This window comes from Mytilus trossulus, chromosome 2 (assembly GCF_036588685.1).
Source record: "Mytilus trossulus isolate FHL-02 chromosome 2, PNRI_Mtr1.1.1.hap1, whole genome shotgun sequence".
Taxonomy (NCBI): Eukaryota; Metazoa; Mollusca; class Bivalvia; order Mytilida; family Mytilidae; genus Mytilus; species Mytilus trossulus.
Window position 1 is genome coordinate 24,681,535 of NC_086374.1, and position 16,033 is coordinate 24,697,567.

General features: G+C 32.4%; 1 protein-coding gene across 1 annotated transcript in view; it reads left to right on the forward strand.

Annotated features, from left to right (window-relative positions):
• LOC134706815 (macrophage mannose receptor 1-like) overlaps nt 1-16,033 on the forward strand; it is a 55,413-nt gene that overhangs the window by 7,299 nt on the left and 32,081 nt on the right. The window contains exons 6-20 of the mRNA XM_063566111.1: nt 52-178; nt 1,233-1,321; nt 2,459-2,574; nt 4,804-4,933; nt 5,275-5,357; nt 6,251-6,367; nt 6,778-6,885; nt 7,742-7,900; nt 8,035-8,126; nt 8,454-8,598; nt 8,819-8,857; nt 9,730-9,900; nt 10,932-11,048; nt 12,497-12,613; nt 15,895-15,942. Of these exons, the coding sequence (XP_063422181.1) occupies nt 52-178; nt 1,233-1,321; nt 2,459-2,574; nt 4,804-4,933; nt 5,275-5,357; nt 6,251-6,367; nt 6,778-6,885; nt 7,742-7,900; nt 8,035-8,126; nt 8,454-8,598; nt 8,819-8,857; nt 9,730-9,900; nt 10,932-11,048; nt 12,497-12,613; nt 15,895-15,942 (1,658 nt within the window). The remainder of the gene's footprint in view (nt 1-51; nt 179-1,232; nt 1,322-2,458; nt 2,575-4,803; nt 4,934-5,274; nt 5,358-6,250; nt 6,368-6,777; nt 6,886-7,741; nt 7,901-8,034; nt 8,127-8,453; nt 8,599-8,818; nt 8,858-9,729; nt 9,901-10,931; nt 11,049-12,496; nt 12,614-15,894; nt 15,943-16,033) is intronic.

Sequence of the window (16,033 nt, forward strand, 5' to 3'; positions counted from 1 at the left end):
CTTATGCTACTAATAACAATATTGACAAGATTTAATATTCTAACATTCTAGACAGCAGTGTGATCAACAAGGAGGGAACCTGTTTACCGTAGAAAGTTCTTCCGAGGAAACTGTAATACACGACTTCAGTGTAAATCTTCAGAAAGATTTTTGGATAGGGGTTAAGTCATATCCTCAGGTAAACAAAAATTTAACCCGTTTAAAATATGTTTTATTTTTGGAAATTGAATTACAATTTAGATATAGTATGTAATTTTTAACATTTAGATTACATAATTAGAAGAGCTTTGTATAATTCAACACTTGACCATTTATTCATATTAGCTCGTTACTGACTTAAATCTTGTTTCGGAGGAAGAAAGAAAAGAAGGTAGCATTGTTATTTAACGGTGAGGATTCACTACGAACATGTCTTCTTTCGAAATAATTGGAAGTTGGTGACCATTACTGAATTTAAAATTAAGAACATCACAGTTATAGTCTCATATCCTTTGTTACATCGAGGAATTGACTCGATTAAGACAAAATATTTACAACAAAAAGGATTATTTAGCTCTCGAATTGTGTACTTTCCATTTCTTTGAAGCAATTACAACAGGGCCTGCTTCTTTGTACTTCTTTCCAAAAAAAAAATACGAACGCCTTCACGAGTTTGTTAACCGTTATGGATTATCCCTGACACCGATGATAAGGGTTATGTTTAAATTCCAACGGTAAACACAATACCGTCCTTTTATCATCGATTATACCATCAGCAATGAGGCTCATCAACGAATTTGCACTTTTAATGATTATCAGTCAGTCACTTAAAGCCTGCCTTCACTGCGGAATTTTCTTTCTGCGTTGGCGACCCATTGTGACATTTGACTGCTTTCTAATCTTTAGTTAGGTTATTGTCTAAATGACACATTTGTAGTGCCTTATGAACCTGCTTGTCTCTTCGTTGTCTTAAGAGTTTTGCCATGACCATGATGACATTGTCAGTTTCTCAGTTTCTTTAGACTTATGATTTTTTAATCTTTCCTAGGTATCTTCCGCCCTTTTAAGATTTTCAGTTGCATATTACACCGGATTCATGCTTAACTGAAGATGCTTACACAAATGACATCTCTTTATAACAAAATATCTTGTTTTATCTTCTAAGTATTTCCGTAGTCTTACCAAAGTATATATTACTTCTTCGATGAATGTATCTAATTACTGCTTAGAAAGCATGACAATTTTAATTGCAGGGGAATAGTTATACCTGGTTATTGGCAAAAGGCAATGAAACTTTAACCCAAAGGTTAGCTTACTGGTCACCGATACCTGTTCTTCAAAGGTATGCAAATAAAAAGTGTGCGTCGTTACAGAAATCATGAGTGAGTGATTATGACAAAAGACTTCTGCCACATATAAAGAAAAATATATACTGTAAAAAGTAAAATAAAAAAAATACTGAACTCCGAGGAAAATTAAAAGCGGAAAGTACCTATATAAAGCAAAATATATACTGTTATAACGATCGTTTGTATTTGTTATAATGCAATGCTAATTTTTATAAAAAAAGAAAAAAAACGCTTATAAATTGTATTCGTTCAAAGCACTTTACTGGATTTCATGATTTTTTATAGGGTTCACTTTACAGCTTGCAATCATTAATTATCTGGTTGAAAATGCTTTGATTATGTTTTTTTGTTAACGCATCGATATTTGTACTATACTGCATGTGTGAACTATCTTCTATATAGATGTAGGAAGATGTGGTGTGAGTACCAATGAGACAACTCTCCATCCAAATAACAATTTATAAAAGTAAACCATTATAACTTGAACATTAAATTTTTTTATGATGTACATTTTTTTTACCGTTTTACATATCTCCATAAAATCAAATTTTTACTTAGCGCTACAAGGTGGTAAATAATGTTTTTTGAAGCAACATATCACAGTAACGTTTTCGGATTTGCAATTTGCAATTTGCATTTAAGGACTTCTCTTGCCAAAACCAAACGATTTGTATTGTAAAAAGAGACTTGTCACTAAGTTTAACCATATTTATTATATTTGACTGTTTTTTTGGCTATCCTCAAGCATTTATAATTTAGTCATATGTTTAGAAACAAACCATGACATTAATTGTAAGAACCTCAAAATAATAAACATATATGAATCTGTGATATTGAGAATTTGGATAAAGAATCATAGACTCTTTGATTATGACCGGGTTTGCAATAAATTCACAGGACATTGATATTTCATATAGATCATGTATTTGTATTTGTAAAATTTGGCATCGAATAATATGTCTAACTAAAAACAAAATTGTATACGAACGACCTTATGTTGCTTGTTCTCGAAGTAATTTTAGTTTTGGGATTAATAATTGCAAAATTATTTAAAATTCTAGTAATCTGTTGTTTAACCTTTGATTTGTATCAAATGATTTATTTTTTTTATCATTATGTATACTTAACAGCTCTCAGTATAACAATACGTGTGTGTATGTAAAATATAGCACCGATTCATCTGCTGTAGCATGGACAACAGATACGTGTGCAACAAAAAGAAATTTCGTGTGTAAAAAACCAGAAGGTGAGAATTTTGATTGATATAACTCTCACACTAATTACAAGCATTTATTATGCACTTTATGTTCGGTGTGTTTATAACTCTCTTTGAGTTATGAAGAGCGGCTTTTACAATTTGATAGCCGTGCACCCTTTATCTATTTAATCTATCATTAAATGTTGATCAATTTCGATTTTTATCTCAAATTCATCATCAACTTGTTTTTCATGGATATAAAGTTCCATATAGGTCATTATATTTATGGAAGGAAGTACTATTTGTTTCTGAAAAAAAAACCATTTTGATTTTTGTTTGTATGAATTACATATATTTTTACCGAAAGGAACAAAAATTCCACTAATAAAAAAAAACCCAGACAATAAGTCATAAGCCTCCATATTTCAGACTACCTTGTCGTTTGTATAACTGCAATATTTCGCCGTTTTCGCTCACATATTATAAATTGTATAAGAAGCTCACATTTTTCTGTCACTTGAATAAAAAAAATGTGGTGTAATTACCAATGAGACAACTCTTCACAAGAGACTAAATGACACAGAAATTTACAAAGAACTATAGGTGTTGGTGTTTTACCGATACTTGGAGTAAGGCAATGAATCGTAGTTTTGAAATATTATACATACAAATAAATTATATGAGCAATCAATGCAGTTCCTATCTACAATAAATTTGGAAACACGTACTTGGCTAATAAAAAGCTCAGTGGTTTTTATGTATACAGCCCCTTTTTCTGAACGCAATTGTTTAATCGCAATTAAGTCCTCTTCACGTATACACGTACTTATACATCCTGGGCTTCAAATTATTCTCTGATTTTTAGCGTTCAGACAAAAGCTTTTCATCAAAACTTTCAAATCATATTTGAACTCAGATTTTCTGATTTTACATTTCGAATTCCAAAGGCAAATATTCAAGTAATGAATTCTCATTTCAAAATGAGAACTTAATTTTATAATAATAAACTGAAAAAATAAATTGGACTTTTTCAATAAGCTTACAGAGCTAAGTCAGCTTTCTCCTCACTTGGAGTCCGTCGTCGTTTGTTGTCCATCATCATCTGTTAACTGCCAAAAATTCTTCTGCTTTAAAAATACTCGATCAAATTCAAACAAACTTAATCACAATTTTTATTAGTGTGTTGACCCGATTGCCAACAAATTTGGTCGACTTGGCTAACATAGAGCATAGAGGTGAAATACATTTTTTTTAAATTTGTTTATCAAACTGCTAGAAATAGAAAAAAATCATATAGAATGATAAGTGTTCAAACTGTTAATCTCTGCTGACCGTTTACAAATAAAGCAAAATGTCTCCAGATGAAAGGTATTGCCCTTTAATGACGATTTCTATTATGTTTTACGTTTATACTTTACATCAGAAAACACAAACTATAGTAGATGAACAGAAACGTAAATGAGCAAAAATGATCAGCATGTTCTTTTATATTTTTTTTATTTTGCTTTTTGCCATATATCTGGAAAACTATAATGAATAGATGAAACTTTAATAACTGAAATAGAATAGAAGTCAATATTTTGAAATACATCAAGATTGTTGAAATGGTAACTTACATTGGAGTTGTTATCCTTCAATGACGAGTTTACCATTTTATAGCATTTTTGCCTGATACATAAAAACTCTAAAAGATAGGTAGATACTTAATACAGTAAAATGATCAGAAGATTAGACTTCGAATAAATCAACACAGCCGAAATCGTCAGTCAATGTTTATAATTCCTTATCGAAATACAAGATCTACAAATGAGTAAAATGTTGCCGAAGTATACTCTTTAATGACTTTTTAGAAGTGATTGCACTTACAAGACAATTTGTTCACCAATTTTTGTGTTTTGGGAAAAAACAAAAGACGACAGAGCGAAACTGTAAACAGAAAACAAATGATCATCAATGCAAGATCAACAAAAATAGACTGAGATGTTTGTCAACAATTCCATTTAGTCCACAATGTTTGATAGTAACCATTGTTGAATATGCACGTAGACCTAGATGAGCGACACAAGACTCTTTAGGTGCTCTAGTTAAAAATAACATGTTAATTAACAGTGCCCGGGAGATCAATCAACGGAGATTTGCGGTATACGTCAATGACATGCAAACACTAAATATATCGTGAGGACTGAACAGTAAAAGTATTACTTGCCCTGTGTCTAGAAAATACATTTATGCGCTTTTAAATATTCTTTTATCTATACCCTTTCAATATATTATCAGGAACTTGTCAGCCAGGTTGGTTAGCTCACCAAAATAGATGTTACCAGTTCAACACACAATATACGTTGTCATGGCAACAGTCCGACCAATATTGTAAAACCCAAGGCGGAAGATTAGTAGAATCATATGGGTATTTAAAGAAATTTTTATGCAACAGTTGTTAGGGTTCTCTATATACTACCATGGAAGTAAAATGAAGGTCAATATTAAATATTCCAGGATATCACGCATAAATTCGATAGAATTATTAATGCAATAAAATTTATTGTCAAGCATCAGAAGCATAAAAATTGTTTATAAAGTTTACTGATTGAAATTATTTTTCTATGGTAATAGTTTACATACTTTTATTTCCTGACTTGTCAATACTTAATTTCATATGTTGCATGTCAATCGCCAATACCGGATAAAATATGCGACCGCCGTTATTTATATTGTTTTCATGCATGTATTAAAGCGTTTTTGTTTCAGAAAAACTGCCACCACTTTTATCAATTCTTACCTATCTCAGTTTCAAGATGCTCGTATCGCTTCATTCTGGATTGGTGCTACAGGTAAATATACGTTTCATTGTAAATCTTTTGTGAAGGAGAGAAGAACATTATGGTTTATGGCAGGTCATGGTTAAATTGCGTCTCGTTTTTCCATGCACTATTTTCCTGAATAAAAAAACAATTTCCAAGATTTGTTTGGAAGGTTTGTATATCAAAATATATTTCAAAGCAAAGTCATCAGTTTGCGCTTCAAAATAATGACCGATATGACAATTTCAAATGGGCGTCACGACAATTTCTCCAGAATTTGTTTTCACTCGGGGGCATACACAATGCAAAAGTACACGAATTTCAATTTAAAAAGCGTTTTAAAAGAATTTTTACAATGATACCAATCAAAATATTATTCAAAAAAAAAAATTCTATATATAATTTTGGTTAAAAAAAAAAAAAAAAAAAAAAAAAAAGGTAACAGACAAGTCTTCTCATTCCTATTTCTTTTAATGAATACTTAAAATCGGATAGAATCGTTCAATGATGAATGTTTGAGTCATCTGTGAACATTTCTTTATAACAAATTACACTGAAGTTAAAAAAAATCAACATAAATTGCTTACAGCCCCAAAGAACACATGAACCTGTGGTACTGCAGCTTTAAGAAAAGATGTATACTTTTTTTTTTGACAATCGCTATAATTTCTATGTCATGGCATAATACTTTCAATAAATGTACTTAATTTGTTTACCTTCTAAATCATGTCTGTTATTTTTTTATTCTGTAAGAAGGGGTCAATAGTTGAAACACATCTAGATATATTCTGGGATAACTACTTTTTGATACTTTTAATGCTTTTCCCGATAACATGTAAAAAATGAAAAATGAAAATTGAAAAAATAAATAAATTCTTAAACCGTATCGAAATATAATACTTACAATATATTATATTTTACAGACAACAGCACTAATAATTACACGTGGTCTTATGGACAACAGATTAAATATCAAAACTGGGCAGTTAATCCTCCTGATAATACAGCAAACAGACAAGACTGCGTCTACATCGATACAAGTTAGTAATAACGAACATGCCCTATACGACAGGGGTTTTCACTTTGTACAAATATCTTCACGTAATTCATATAAAGACAATTTTTTTTTATGTTAAAGAAATTAACATTTTATAAAGGTGAGAACAAACACAAACACAAACACACAATAACAAATGTCTTGACATGTTGGCCACTGTTAGGAAAATATATCGAAACGATCATTGCCAGATAAATGGACGACTAACTCAGTTTGAGTAAATGCGTAACAAATCATTCCTTCACTATATACTGCATGTACTACACACAGGCATGTTTTGATCGATATTTGAAAAGTGTTAACCACAATGGAAAGGTTTAATAGTTAAACTGCCGTTATTGTTCTTTCTAACTGAATTGTTTCTTTTATATTTTTGTTATTTTTGCACTACAGATGATGTAAAAGGGTTGTGGAGAACAACATCTAATTGTGGTGTAACGAAACCGTTTATTTGTATTATTGGCTTTGATCAACCCGTGCAAGCGGTGACAACACCAACACGTGAGTAATTTTATAGCATGGCTTTGATTTTAAATCATACAAGCGGCGAAAACACCAACACATAAGTACGTTCCTAATATTAACTGTTCTATTGGATATAGTCAACCCGTTCAAGCTGTGACTTCACCAACACGTGAGTTAATTTGTAATATTAGATTTTATTATACTTTTTGTTTTGTTTTGTACAAGCTGCGATTGCTCCGACACGCGTGTTCATTTATATTATTTACTTTGATCAATCCGTAGAAAACTACACCAACACCTAAATACATTTGTACTACTGGATTTGGTCAACTCGTAGTTCTAAGCGATGACTGCACCAACACGTTATTACATTGATTTTATTGAATTTAATCCACCCGTACCCGCGATGTCTACACCAATACATGTGTTAATCTGTTTTATTCAACTTGATTTACCGGTTAACGTAGCTACAGCAAAATGTGAGTAAGTTAAATGAATTCATTTTTTTGCACAACCATCTTCAATGTGAGAAGTGTACATTTTTTTTATTTGATCAGCCTGTACAAGCAGTTACATACACAAAACAGTGGTACATTTGTATTATTGGATTTTATCAAACTGGGCAAGCGGTAGCTACACTTAACGTGAGTACTAAATCGTCAAATAATCCCCTCTGTTATTGAAGATGTTTCAGACTTGTTGAAATATTGACTCAATGGCAAAATGGCAAAAAGAAAAGAAAGAAATAGAAATCACAAAATACTGAACTCCGAGGAAAATTAAAATTCAGTGTAGAACCAATGTTGAATAAACATTTTAGTTCGTTGTACATTTCGATGATGGGATTGTCTGGGTCAAAATATTAACCTACATAATTTATATTATATGATAGCTACCTTGATATGTGATGATCACTGGACATTAAATAGTGGGCGGTGCTTTCAGTTTAATGACACAAAGAAAAATTGGTTAGATGCTCGAGAGTCATGTCAGAGTCAAGGTGGTGATCTAGCTACTGTTGATACTGATGCTGTAAACAGCTTTGTCATAGGTGAGTGGTTCGAACATTTAGAATAGCTCGGTAAATTCGAAAAAGAAAATGTATATTCATAAATGTAGAAAATAATCACATTCCCTTTTATTGTAACCTGCACGGATTAAGCGATTTAATTTATTTTATTCCAGGTCTTATCAACAGAAATGACAATGAGTATTGGATTGGTCTAAACGACAGAACACAAAATAGGAAATACATTTGGATACAATCTGGTGCACAGGTTTTTATTTACTTACTCTTTTGATAAACTTGCAAATGATACATTTTATCGTGTGTCTTTTACGTTTTTGAATTTTAAAAGTATTCCAGGGAGAAAATTACAACATCCTTTTAACGAAAGCTTATTTAGATAAGATGTTTCGGTTAAATTCATGAACAAAGATACAATACAAAAGAGAGACGAAGACTAAACAGGTAAAATTCAAATATCGTCACATTTGCAGGTACTGTATGCATTCAAAAATTATTTTATTTAATCAATTTATTTAAAGATAATTTCAGCTGTTATTAGACTTATTAATTTTTATAAGATTTCTTCTATTGTCAGCTGTCTAGCTTCAACAAATGGTGTAAAAATGAACCAAATGATTATACGGGAACTGAAAGCTGTGTACAGTATTTCACTACAAACTTGTGTTGGAATGACCGAGGCTGTTCTGCACAACTGAAATATATCTGCCAGAAAAGTCCACGTATGTGAAATGTTTAATATTGTTGAGTTTGTTTAATTTATATGTTATATTTTTCAATAGACCATAATTTCACTGTAGAGATACGGAAATGTTTTGTTGTTTTGATAATTTAGTTGATCCCGTATAATTTCCTTTGTGATAATCACTAATTGAAAGTGTTGTTAAAATATATTTAATGAAGATAAAACTCATTTCTTTTAACCACTTCGTTTATTTTTAGGAAATATTCCACTTGGTCCCCCAGTAACTACAGCTGCAGGTATGACTACAATTATCCAAAAATGAAGTATCAATACCAATGAAAACACTAAGTTTAGTTTAAACATATTCATTTAAAGTGGATTGGGAAACAAGTTTTGCAAATTATATTAATCCCTTTCCACTTTGCCGGCACGAGTGCTGCCTTGTCGCTCTCTCTCAATACGGGTCAGCCATTTATCGTCCCCTTCCGACGGACTATCATCGTTTCCTCAAGACCATACTTGCAAATGGTGTCAAGGGAGAGCCGAAAATTGAGTTTCTGAAATTTTCATCCCGAACGGGAATTAAACCACCTTTATGTTAGTAGTCCAATGCACTAACCACTACACCACGGCTCTCTGGTAAACATAAAGTGCTAAACCGGTTAAAAGTATTCTGTTTTATTCTGCAACATTTGCAGAAAACTATTTATTTTAAATTGATAGCCAAATAATATCGTATAAGTTTTGTTTTCAGCTCACCTTGTCAAAAGGTAATGGGAGTATTTGCCATCTTTTTGCATTTACTGTGGGTTTTTATTCTTTTCCGATATCCACGATTCATCTAAATCTACAATATCAATAAGCGAACGCATGGTTGACATAAAATAATCTGTAAAAACTCACAGTATTGATACTAAAATGCCATAAAGGTTTTATGGACAACACTTTATGCAAATTTATAACTAAATATTTGAAAAAAACCTGTACAATTAGCACGTTTGAAGACTTTAAACTAGCCGTCGAGATTCATATAGGTCATCGAACATCAACGAAAATACCGTCGATGAAAACCATCACACTTCAATATAACCACCGCACTTTAGCGTCCTCATCCGACCTCCGATTCATACTTATATAGATATATACATAATATAATTTATTATCACAGCGCAAATTAGTGCAAAATGTGGTCTCGGTTGGCAAGAAAGACCTCAATCACAGTACTGCTATAGTTTCCAAGGTGATTTACTATCATGGCAAGATGCCAGACAAGTTTGTCAGAAGATGGGTGGTGATCTAGCCAGCGTACATGACAGAGCAGAGCAAGTATATATTCAAAGTATGTTATTGATTTGCCTATATGCAAATTTGTCCATATTATGCAGATTCAATCAGTTTGTTTTCTGCAAAAGATGCTCGTTTGAAAAATCCCAAATAAAGGTAACAGTCATAAATTGATTGAGAAAAAAAAAATCCGGGTAACAAACTAAAATTGAGGGGAACACATCAAATATAAGAGCAAAACAATGAAACAACAAAATATTAAACGATAATGCATCACACACAGAAACGAACTTTAACACATTAATTGCCATTTTCCTGACTTGGTACAGGACATTTAAAACAAAATGGTGAGTTAAACCTGTTTTTTTGGTTAACCAAACCACCCGTATATGGCACTTTTAAATATAACATTAAAATGACAACATTTTACTACAGGATACAATACAATTAAATGGATAACATTGATAATAAATCTTGAAGTCTTTGCTGAAAAAACACACCAGAATAAAACGTTCTATCTTAAAAGACCACAACAAAACCAGAATGTTTCTCGATTGGCATATTTTTCCAATTTCCCAATTGCCCATAAACAGTGACATTGATAAATCTTGTAAGACTTATAAATACACCTCAAATAACAATGATCATTAATTAATAAAATATATTTTGTGAAATTTTAAAATATAACCTTTTTGTCACAAATCGTCATTACATTGATAATAAAATCAAAGATCAACTTTTCGTTTACAAAATATTTCAGCAAAACACTTTAATTTCGGACTTAAAATACAAGGGCTTCAAATATACATTGTAGTTGTAAAAGCTCTTGTCATTTATTATTATGTGAATAAATAAGACTGGTTTATTTTTTTATGAAAATATGACTGTATCTCAATAAATGTTGCAATGACATTTATGAAATTATCAATTGTATGACACTAATAATAAATGGAGAACATTTGTAATGTGTTTTTCTTTCATATTTCGGAAAGCTTGGTAAACATCAGAATTATCCTGTGTAATTTATTTTCAAAAGTTAAGTGAGCGTTGTTCACGGTGCCTTATCAGCGATTTCATAATTTGCAGCACAATTATCATCTTCATTTTCAATGTGGATGTGGCTTGGAGGCACCGACAGATCAAAAGAAGGAGGATGGTCATGGTCAGATGGGACACCATTTCAGTTCTTGAACTGGGCAGGAGGTAACATCATTATTAAGATTTAAAACGAAAAGTACGTGTCACTTTCGAGTTAAGTACTTCAGCGAAAAAAGTCGTCAATTTTGTGCGCCTTTGTGACGTCATTAGCTAGATAGAGATGATCGCCTGTATTCGTAAGGAGTTACTCACAATTCCCTAATGATAGCTGTGCTGTATATCAAAAATAAGAATTTAAATCGTTATATATTGCTGACATAAATTGTTTTGGAGATGTTACAACGGCGAAATTTTTCTATTTTTCATCTATAGTCGCCGTCACGTAAAATTGGCACCATGTTTAAAAAAATAAATATCAGCCGCGTTTTCTCAAGCTTATGTTTCTCATTTAGCGGAAGTTAAAACCTGTCCAAATATCCAGTACTGTCCTACCTTTAATTGTGTTTGCACTGTATAATCCTGACCTTTACATTTTTCAAGAGATTACTTACATTGTGAAATCGTCATTTTGGTTTCTATGAGGATCCCTTATTCCATAACATTCGTTACTATCCGATAATATCATTGTCATTGATAATACAATACAATTTCCTACGTTTTTTACGTAAATATGACGCAAAGCTCAGAGAGACACAAGAAAAGGGAGATCACCTGGAACTCCACGGCAACACTTCCAGTAATAACAATGTCGGATTCCACCATACAAAATAATCTTGATTATGTGAAGGTCAGGATTATACAGTGCAAACACAATTAAAGGTAGGACAGTAGTGGATATTTGGACAGGATTTTTCTTCCGCTTATTGAAAAAAATTATCTTAAGAAAACGCGGTCGATATTTAAGAAAAATTTGACCAAAAAAAATGGTGCCAATTTTTCTTGACGGCGACTATAAACACGAAATTTGACAAATTTTTGCCATCAACAATAATGAAATATTTTTTATTACATACTATCATAACATATAGAAAATAGCAAAAATTAACAAACACCACATTATTGTGCTATATTAAGTTTATTGTCATAAACGGTGCACTTTAATAAAAAAAAAATATAATACGCATTGATAGTGTCTTACCATAATGTATTATACCCCACTCTTGAAAAATGATGGCTACATTGCAATCAATGTGTCCTTCCGTCCGTCACACAAATATTTGACTCTTTTCTCGAAAGGAAAGGGAAAAAAATGACTTTAAATTTGACTAGGGAAATTACAATGATGAATTGTAACATGTACATACTTTTCCGAATCTTTCAGATAAATACTTTTTGTTAGTTGATAATTTTGATTTCTCAGTATGTTGAATCAACTGGAAAAAATGACGCTTTGTTGTTCAATATAGCCGTACAGAATGAATTTTATTTTGCGAGCAGCTCAAAATTGATGACATTTTTGGACTTTTTTCCCGTTTTCTAATACTTAAAGAAAGTTACAAGAGGATATATTATTAACAAAGCAATACGTGCGTTATTGTTAATACTATTTCTAGGCGAGCCCAATGGCGATAGAAGAGAGAACTGTATACAGATATATACAACTTTAAGAGACCAACAGTGGAATGATGGACCTTGCAATGGCAGACAAGGTTTTATTTGTAAAAAAAGTTGTAAGTATAGGTTATACTTGTCAAACGGATGTAGTCAAGAGTGATTGAAGCTATTTCTGGCAACAAACCTTATTCTTATCCAACATTATATTAACATTACAGCAATAAGGAGGTAACACAAAATTTAACAAAATATTATAATAAAAGTTCTTGAACATATTACATTTTGATGGATTCAGTCGAGGATTATGCCAGGCAATGGGCTTAGTGCGCGAGAAGGAAGACGTAGACACTCTTTCCGAATGGATTAAAACAGTGAGGTCGTTGATACAAATTAGAATTAAGAAACTGAATGGGTCTATCAATGCCTATGCTACGTCAGTCTTTAAAGCCTCAAATGTTGTAAAACACTTATCCTACCTCCATGACAAATATGTTGTCCCGCAGATAAAGCCCCAAAACAACATCGTTTTGTGTGTAAAACCCATGACATTAACTGTTTGATAAACGAATTAGTTATTGACAATTCACTTAGAAACTCAACATATACCCTCACGACACTAACCAAAGAGGAAATCCTAGCAAATCTGTTCCATGTTCCTTTGGAAATTCAACCAAAGATAAAGAACTGGATCTTCCATCACTGTATTGGATACCTAACTACATAAGTGTCCTTACAAACAACGGTATATTGCTGGGTCTCTCAAGGCCCAACGACACCTCTTTCTAAATTATTTACATCTATTTTATCATCAATGAAAGAAGGGCTTCAAAGTTATTGTGAAACTGCCTATTCTAGAGGTGGCGTGAATCAGATGTAGATACTTAAAAATTCCAAAGATCTTTTCGAGTACATACAATCTAACTCTCTTTCATCTTGTAACAGTATTAAAACATTTGACTCTTCTACTATTTACACATTCCAATCTAAAAGACAAATTGATAGAGTTGGTATTGCTTTGCTTCATAAAAAAGAATGGCCAACGTATATACAAGTATCTTGTCTTAGGAAGGGATAAATCCTACTTTGTAAAGGATCACTTTGATTCAAACAAAAAGTTCTCTGAAACTGATACCATAAAGATGCTTGATTTCTTGATTGACAACATATTTGTTACGCTCGGAGGACGTGTTTTTCAACAGACTGTCGGTATTCCAATGGGAACAAATTGTACCCCTTTTCTTGCCGACTTGTTTCTTTATTATTATGAGGCTGACTTCATGCAGGAACTTCTTAGGAAGAAAGATCAGTTGTTAGCGATATCCTTTAACTCTACTTTCCGCTATGTAAATGATATTCTTTCACTAAATAGTTCAAAATTTGGTGACTATGTGGAACGCATTTATCCCATCGAGCTAGAGATAAAGGATACATATCTTGACCTACATCTAGAAAATGACAATGAGGGTCGGTTGTGAAAAAAGAGATGATTTCAGCTTTCCAATTGTGAACTTTCCATTTCTAAGTAAGAACATTCCAGCAGCACCTGCATACGGGGTATATATATCTCCCAATTGATACGATAATCCCGTGTTTATTTTCTTGATAGAGGGTTGCTGCTCTCAAGGAAGCTATTAAACCAGGAGTTCCAAATGGTGAAGTTGAAATCATCCCTTTGTAAATTTTACGGACGGCGTCACGAGTTGGTTGACCGTTATTGAATAACCGTTTCACAATTGATATCGGATATGTACCTTACGTCGAAACTACAATCCCCTTCCCTTTCATGAATATGACCTACCGAATTAGACTATTTACCGGATCACATACGACTGGTGCCACATGTGGAGCAGGATCTGCTTACCCTTCCGGGGCACCGGAGATCACCTCTAATTTTTGGTGGTGTTCGTGTTGTTTATTCTTTAGTTTACTGTTGTGTCATCTGTACTATTGTTTGTCTGTTTGTCGTTTTCATTTTTAGCCATGGCATTGTTAGTTTATTTCGATTTATGAGTTTGACTGTCCCTTTGGTTTCTTTCGACCCTCTGTTACAAAATATATAAGTTTGCACCACAATATGATCCATCAGACAGGCATGTGTAAAATCGTATTAATTAGAATAACATTTCATAATAATATTAAAAAGAAGATGTGGTATGATTGACAATGAGACAACTGTCATCAAGAGACCAAAATGACACAGACAATAACAACTATAGGTCACCGTACGGCCTTCAACAATGACCAAAGCCCATTCCGCATAGTCAGCTATAAAAGGTACCGATATGACAATGTAAAACAATTCAAACGAGAAAACTAACGGCCTGATTTATATAAAAAAGGAACGGAAAACAAATATGTAACACACAAACAAACGACAACCACTGAATTACAGGCTCCTGACTTGGAACAGGCACATACATACATAATGTGGCATGGTTAAACATGTTAGCGGGATCCCAACCCTCCCCTACCTGGGACAGTGGTATAACAGTACAACATAAGAACTAACTATAAAAATCAGTCGAAAAAGGTTGAACTCATCAGATGGACGTAAATAGTACAGTTTGACTTAAAATATCCATACACTTATATAATAAAACACCGGCAAATATTCTGTCTAACAGTAAGAACATATGTGCATATTTTTTCAAATTATTGTTAAATAGATTCCAGTTGATATGCCAAATGTCCTATGTTACTTCATTTTCAACATCAGTCTGTAAGACTCATTTTAAAAAATTAAGAAATAATGGAAGGCATGTCTTAGAGTGAAATCACCATGGGTAGAAAATACAAATGATAAAACCATTACAAACATTATTGCATTTCAATATTATTGTCATGGTTAAAAAATACATAAAAATACGACGTAACAAACTCAATTACTTGTTGTGTTGTCCTGGTGTACTGTTGTAAATTAACGAGAGGTGTCTGATCTTATTCATGTTATATTGTACTTTTTTATGTATCTAAATTACCTAATGGTGTCATTTTAGTAGGATTTTTAGCATTGCCATATAAGCGGGAGGTTTGGATTAGTATGAAACAAGGTTCAACCCACCATTTTCAACCTAAAAATGTAATGTACCAAGTCAGAAAAAAGCCATTTGTAAACAAATAATCCGGTTTGTTTTGTGTGTTGGCGTATGTCTTTGTTTCACTTTAGTGTTTTTGTGGTTCCGTTATCTTCTTCTGATAGTTCATGTGTTGCCCTCGGTTTTAGTTAGTAGCCCGGATTTGTTTTCGCTTAATCGATTGACTATTGAACAGTGGTATTCTACTGTTGCCTTTATTATATTGTAATGAGATAAGAGAATTTAAGACTGTTTGTCGAATTCTTAAATGTAGAATAAAACGGAAATGTCTTCCTCACTTATATTTATCATACATGTTGTAGATGGAACAATCACTACAATACCACCTCGTGCAACACCTCAAGTTCCAGGTATTTAGAACTATTAAAGTCATATAATTTAGTAAACTGAACAGACAGAGAAAAGCAAAATGGTATAATGAAAAACTTTTAAGTGTCCATA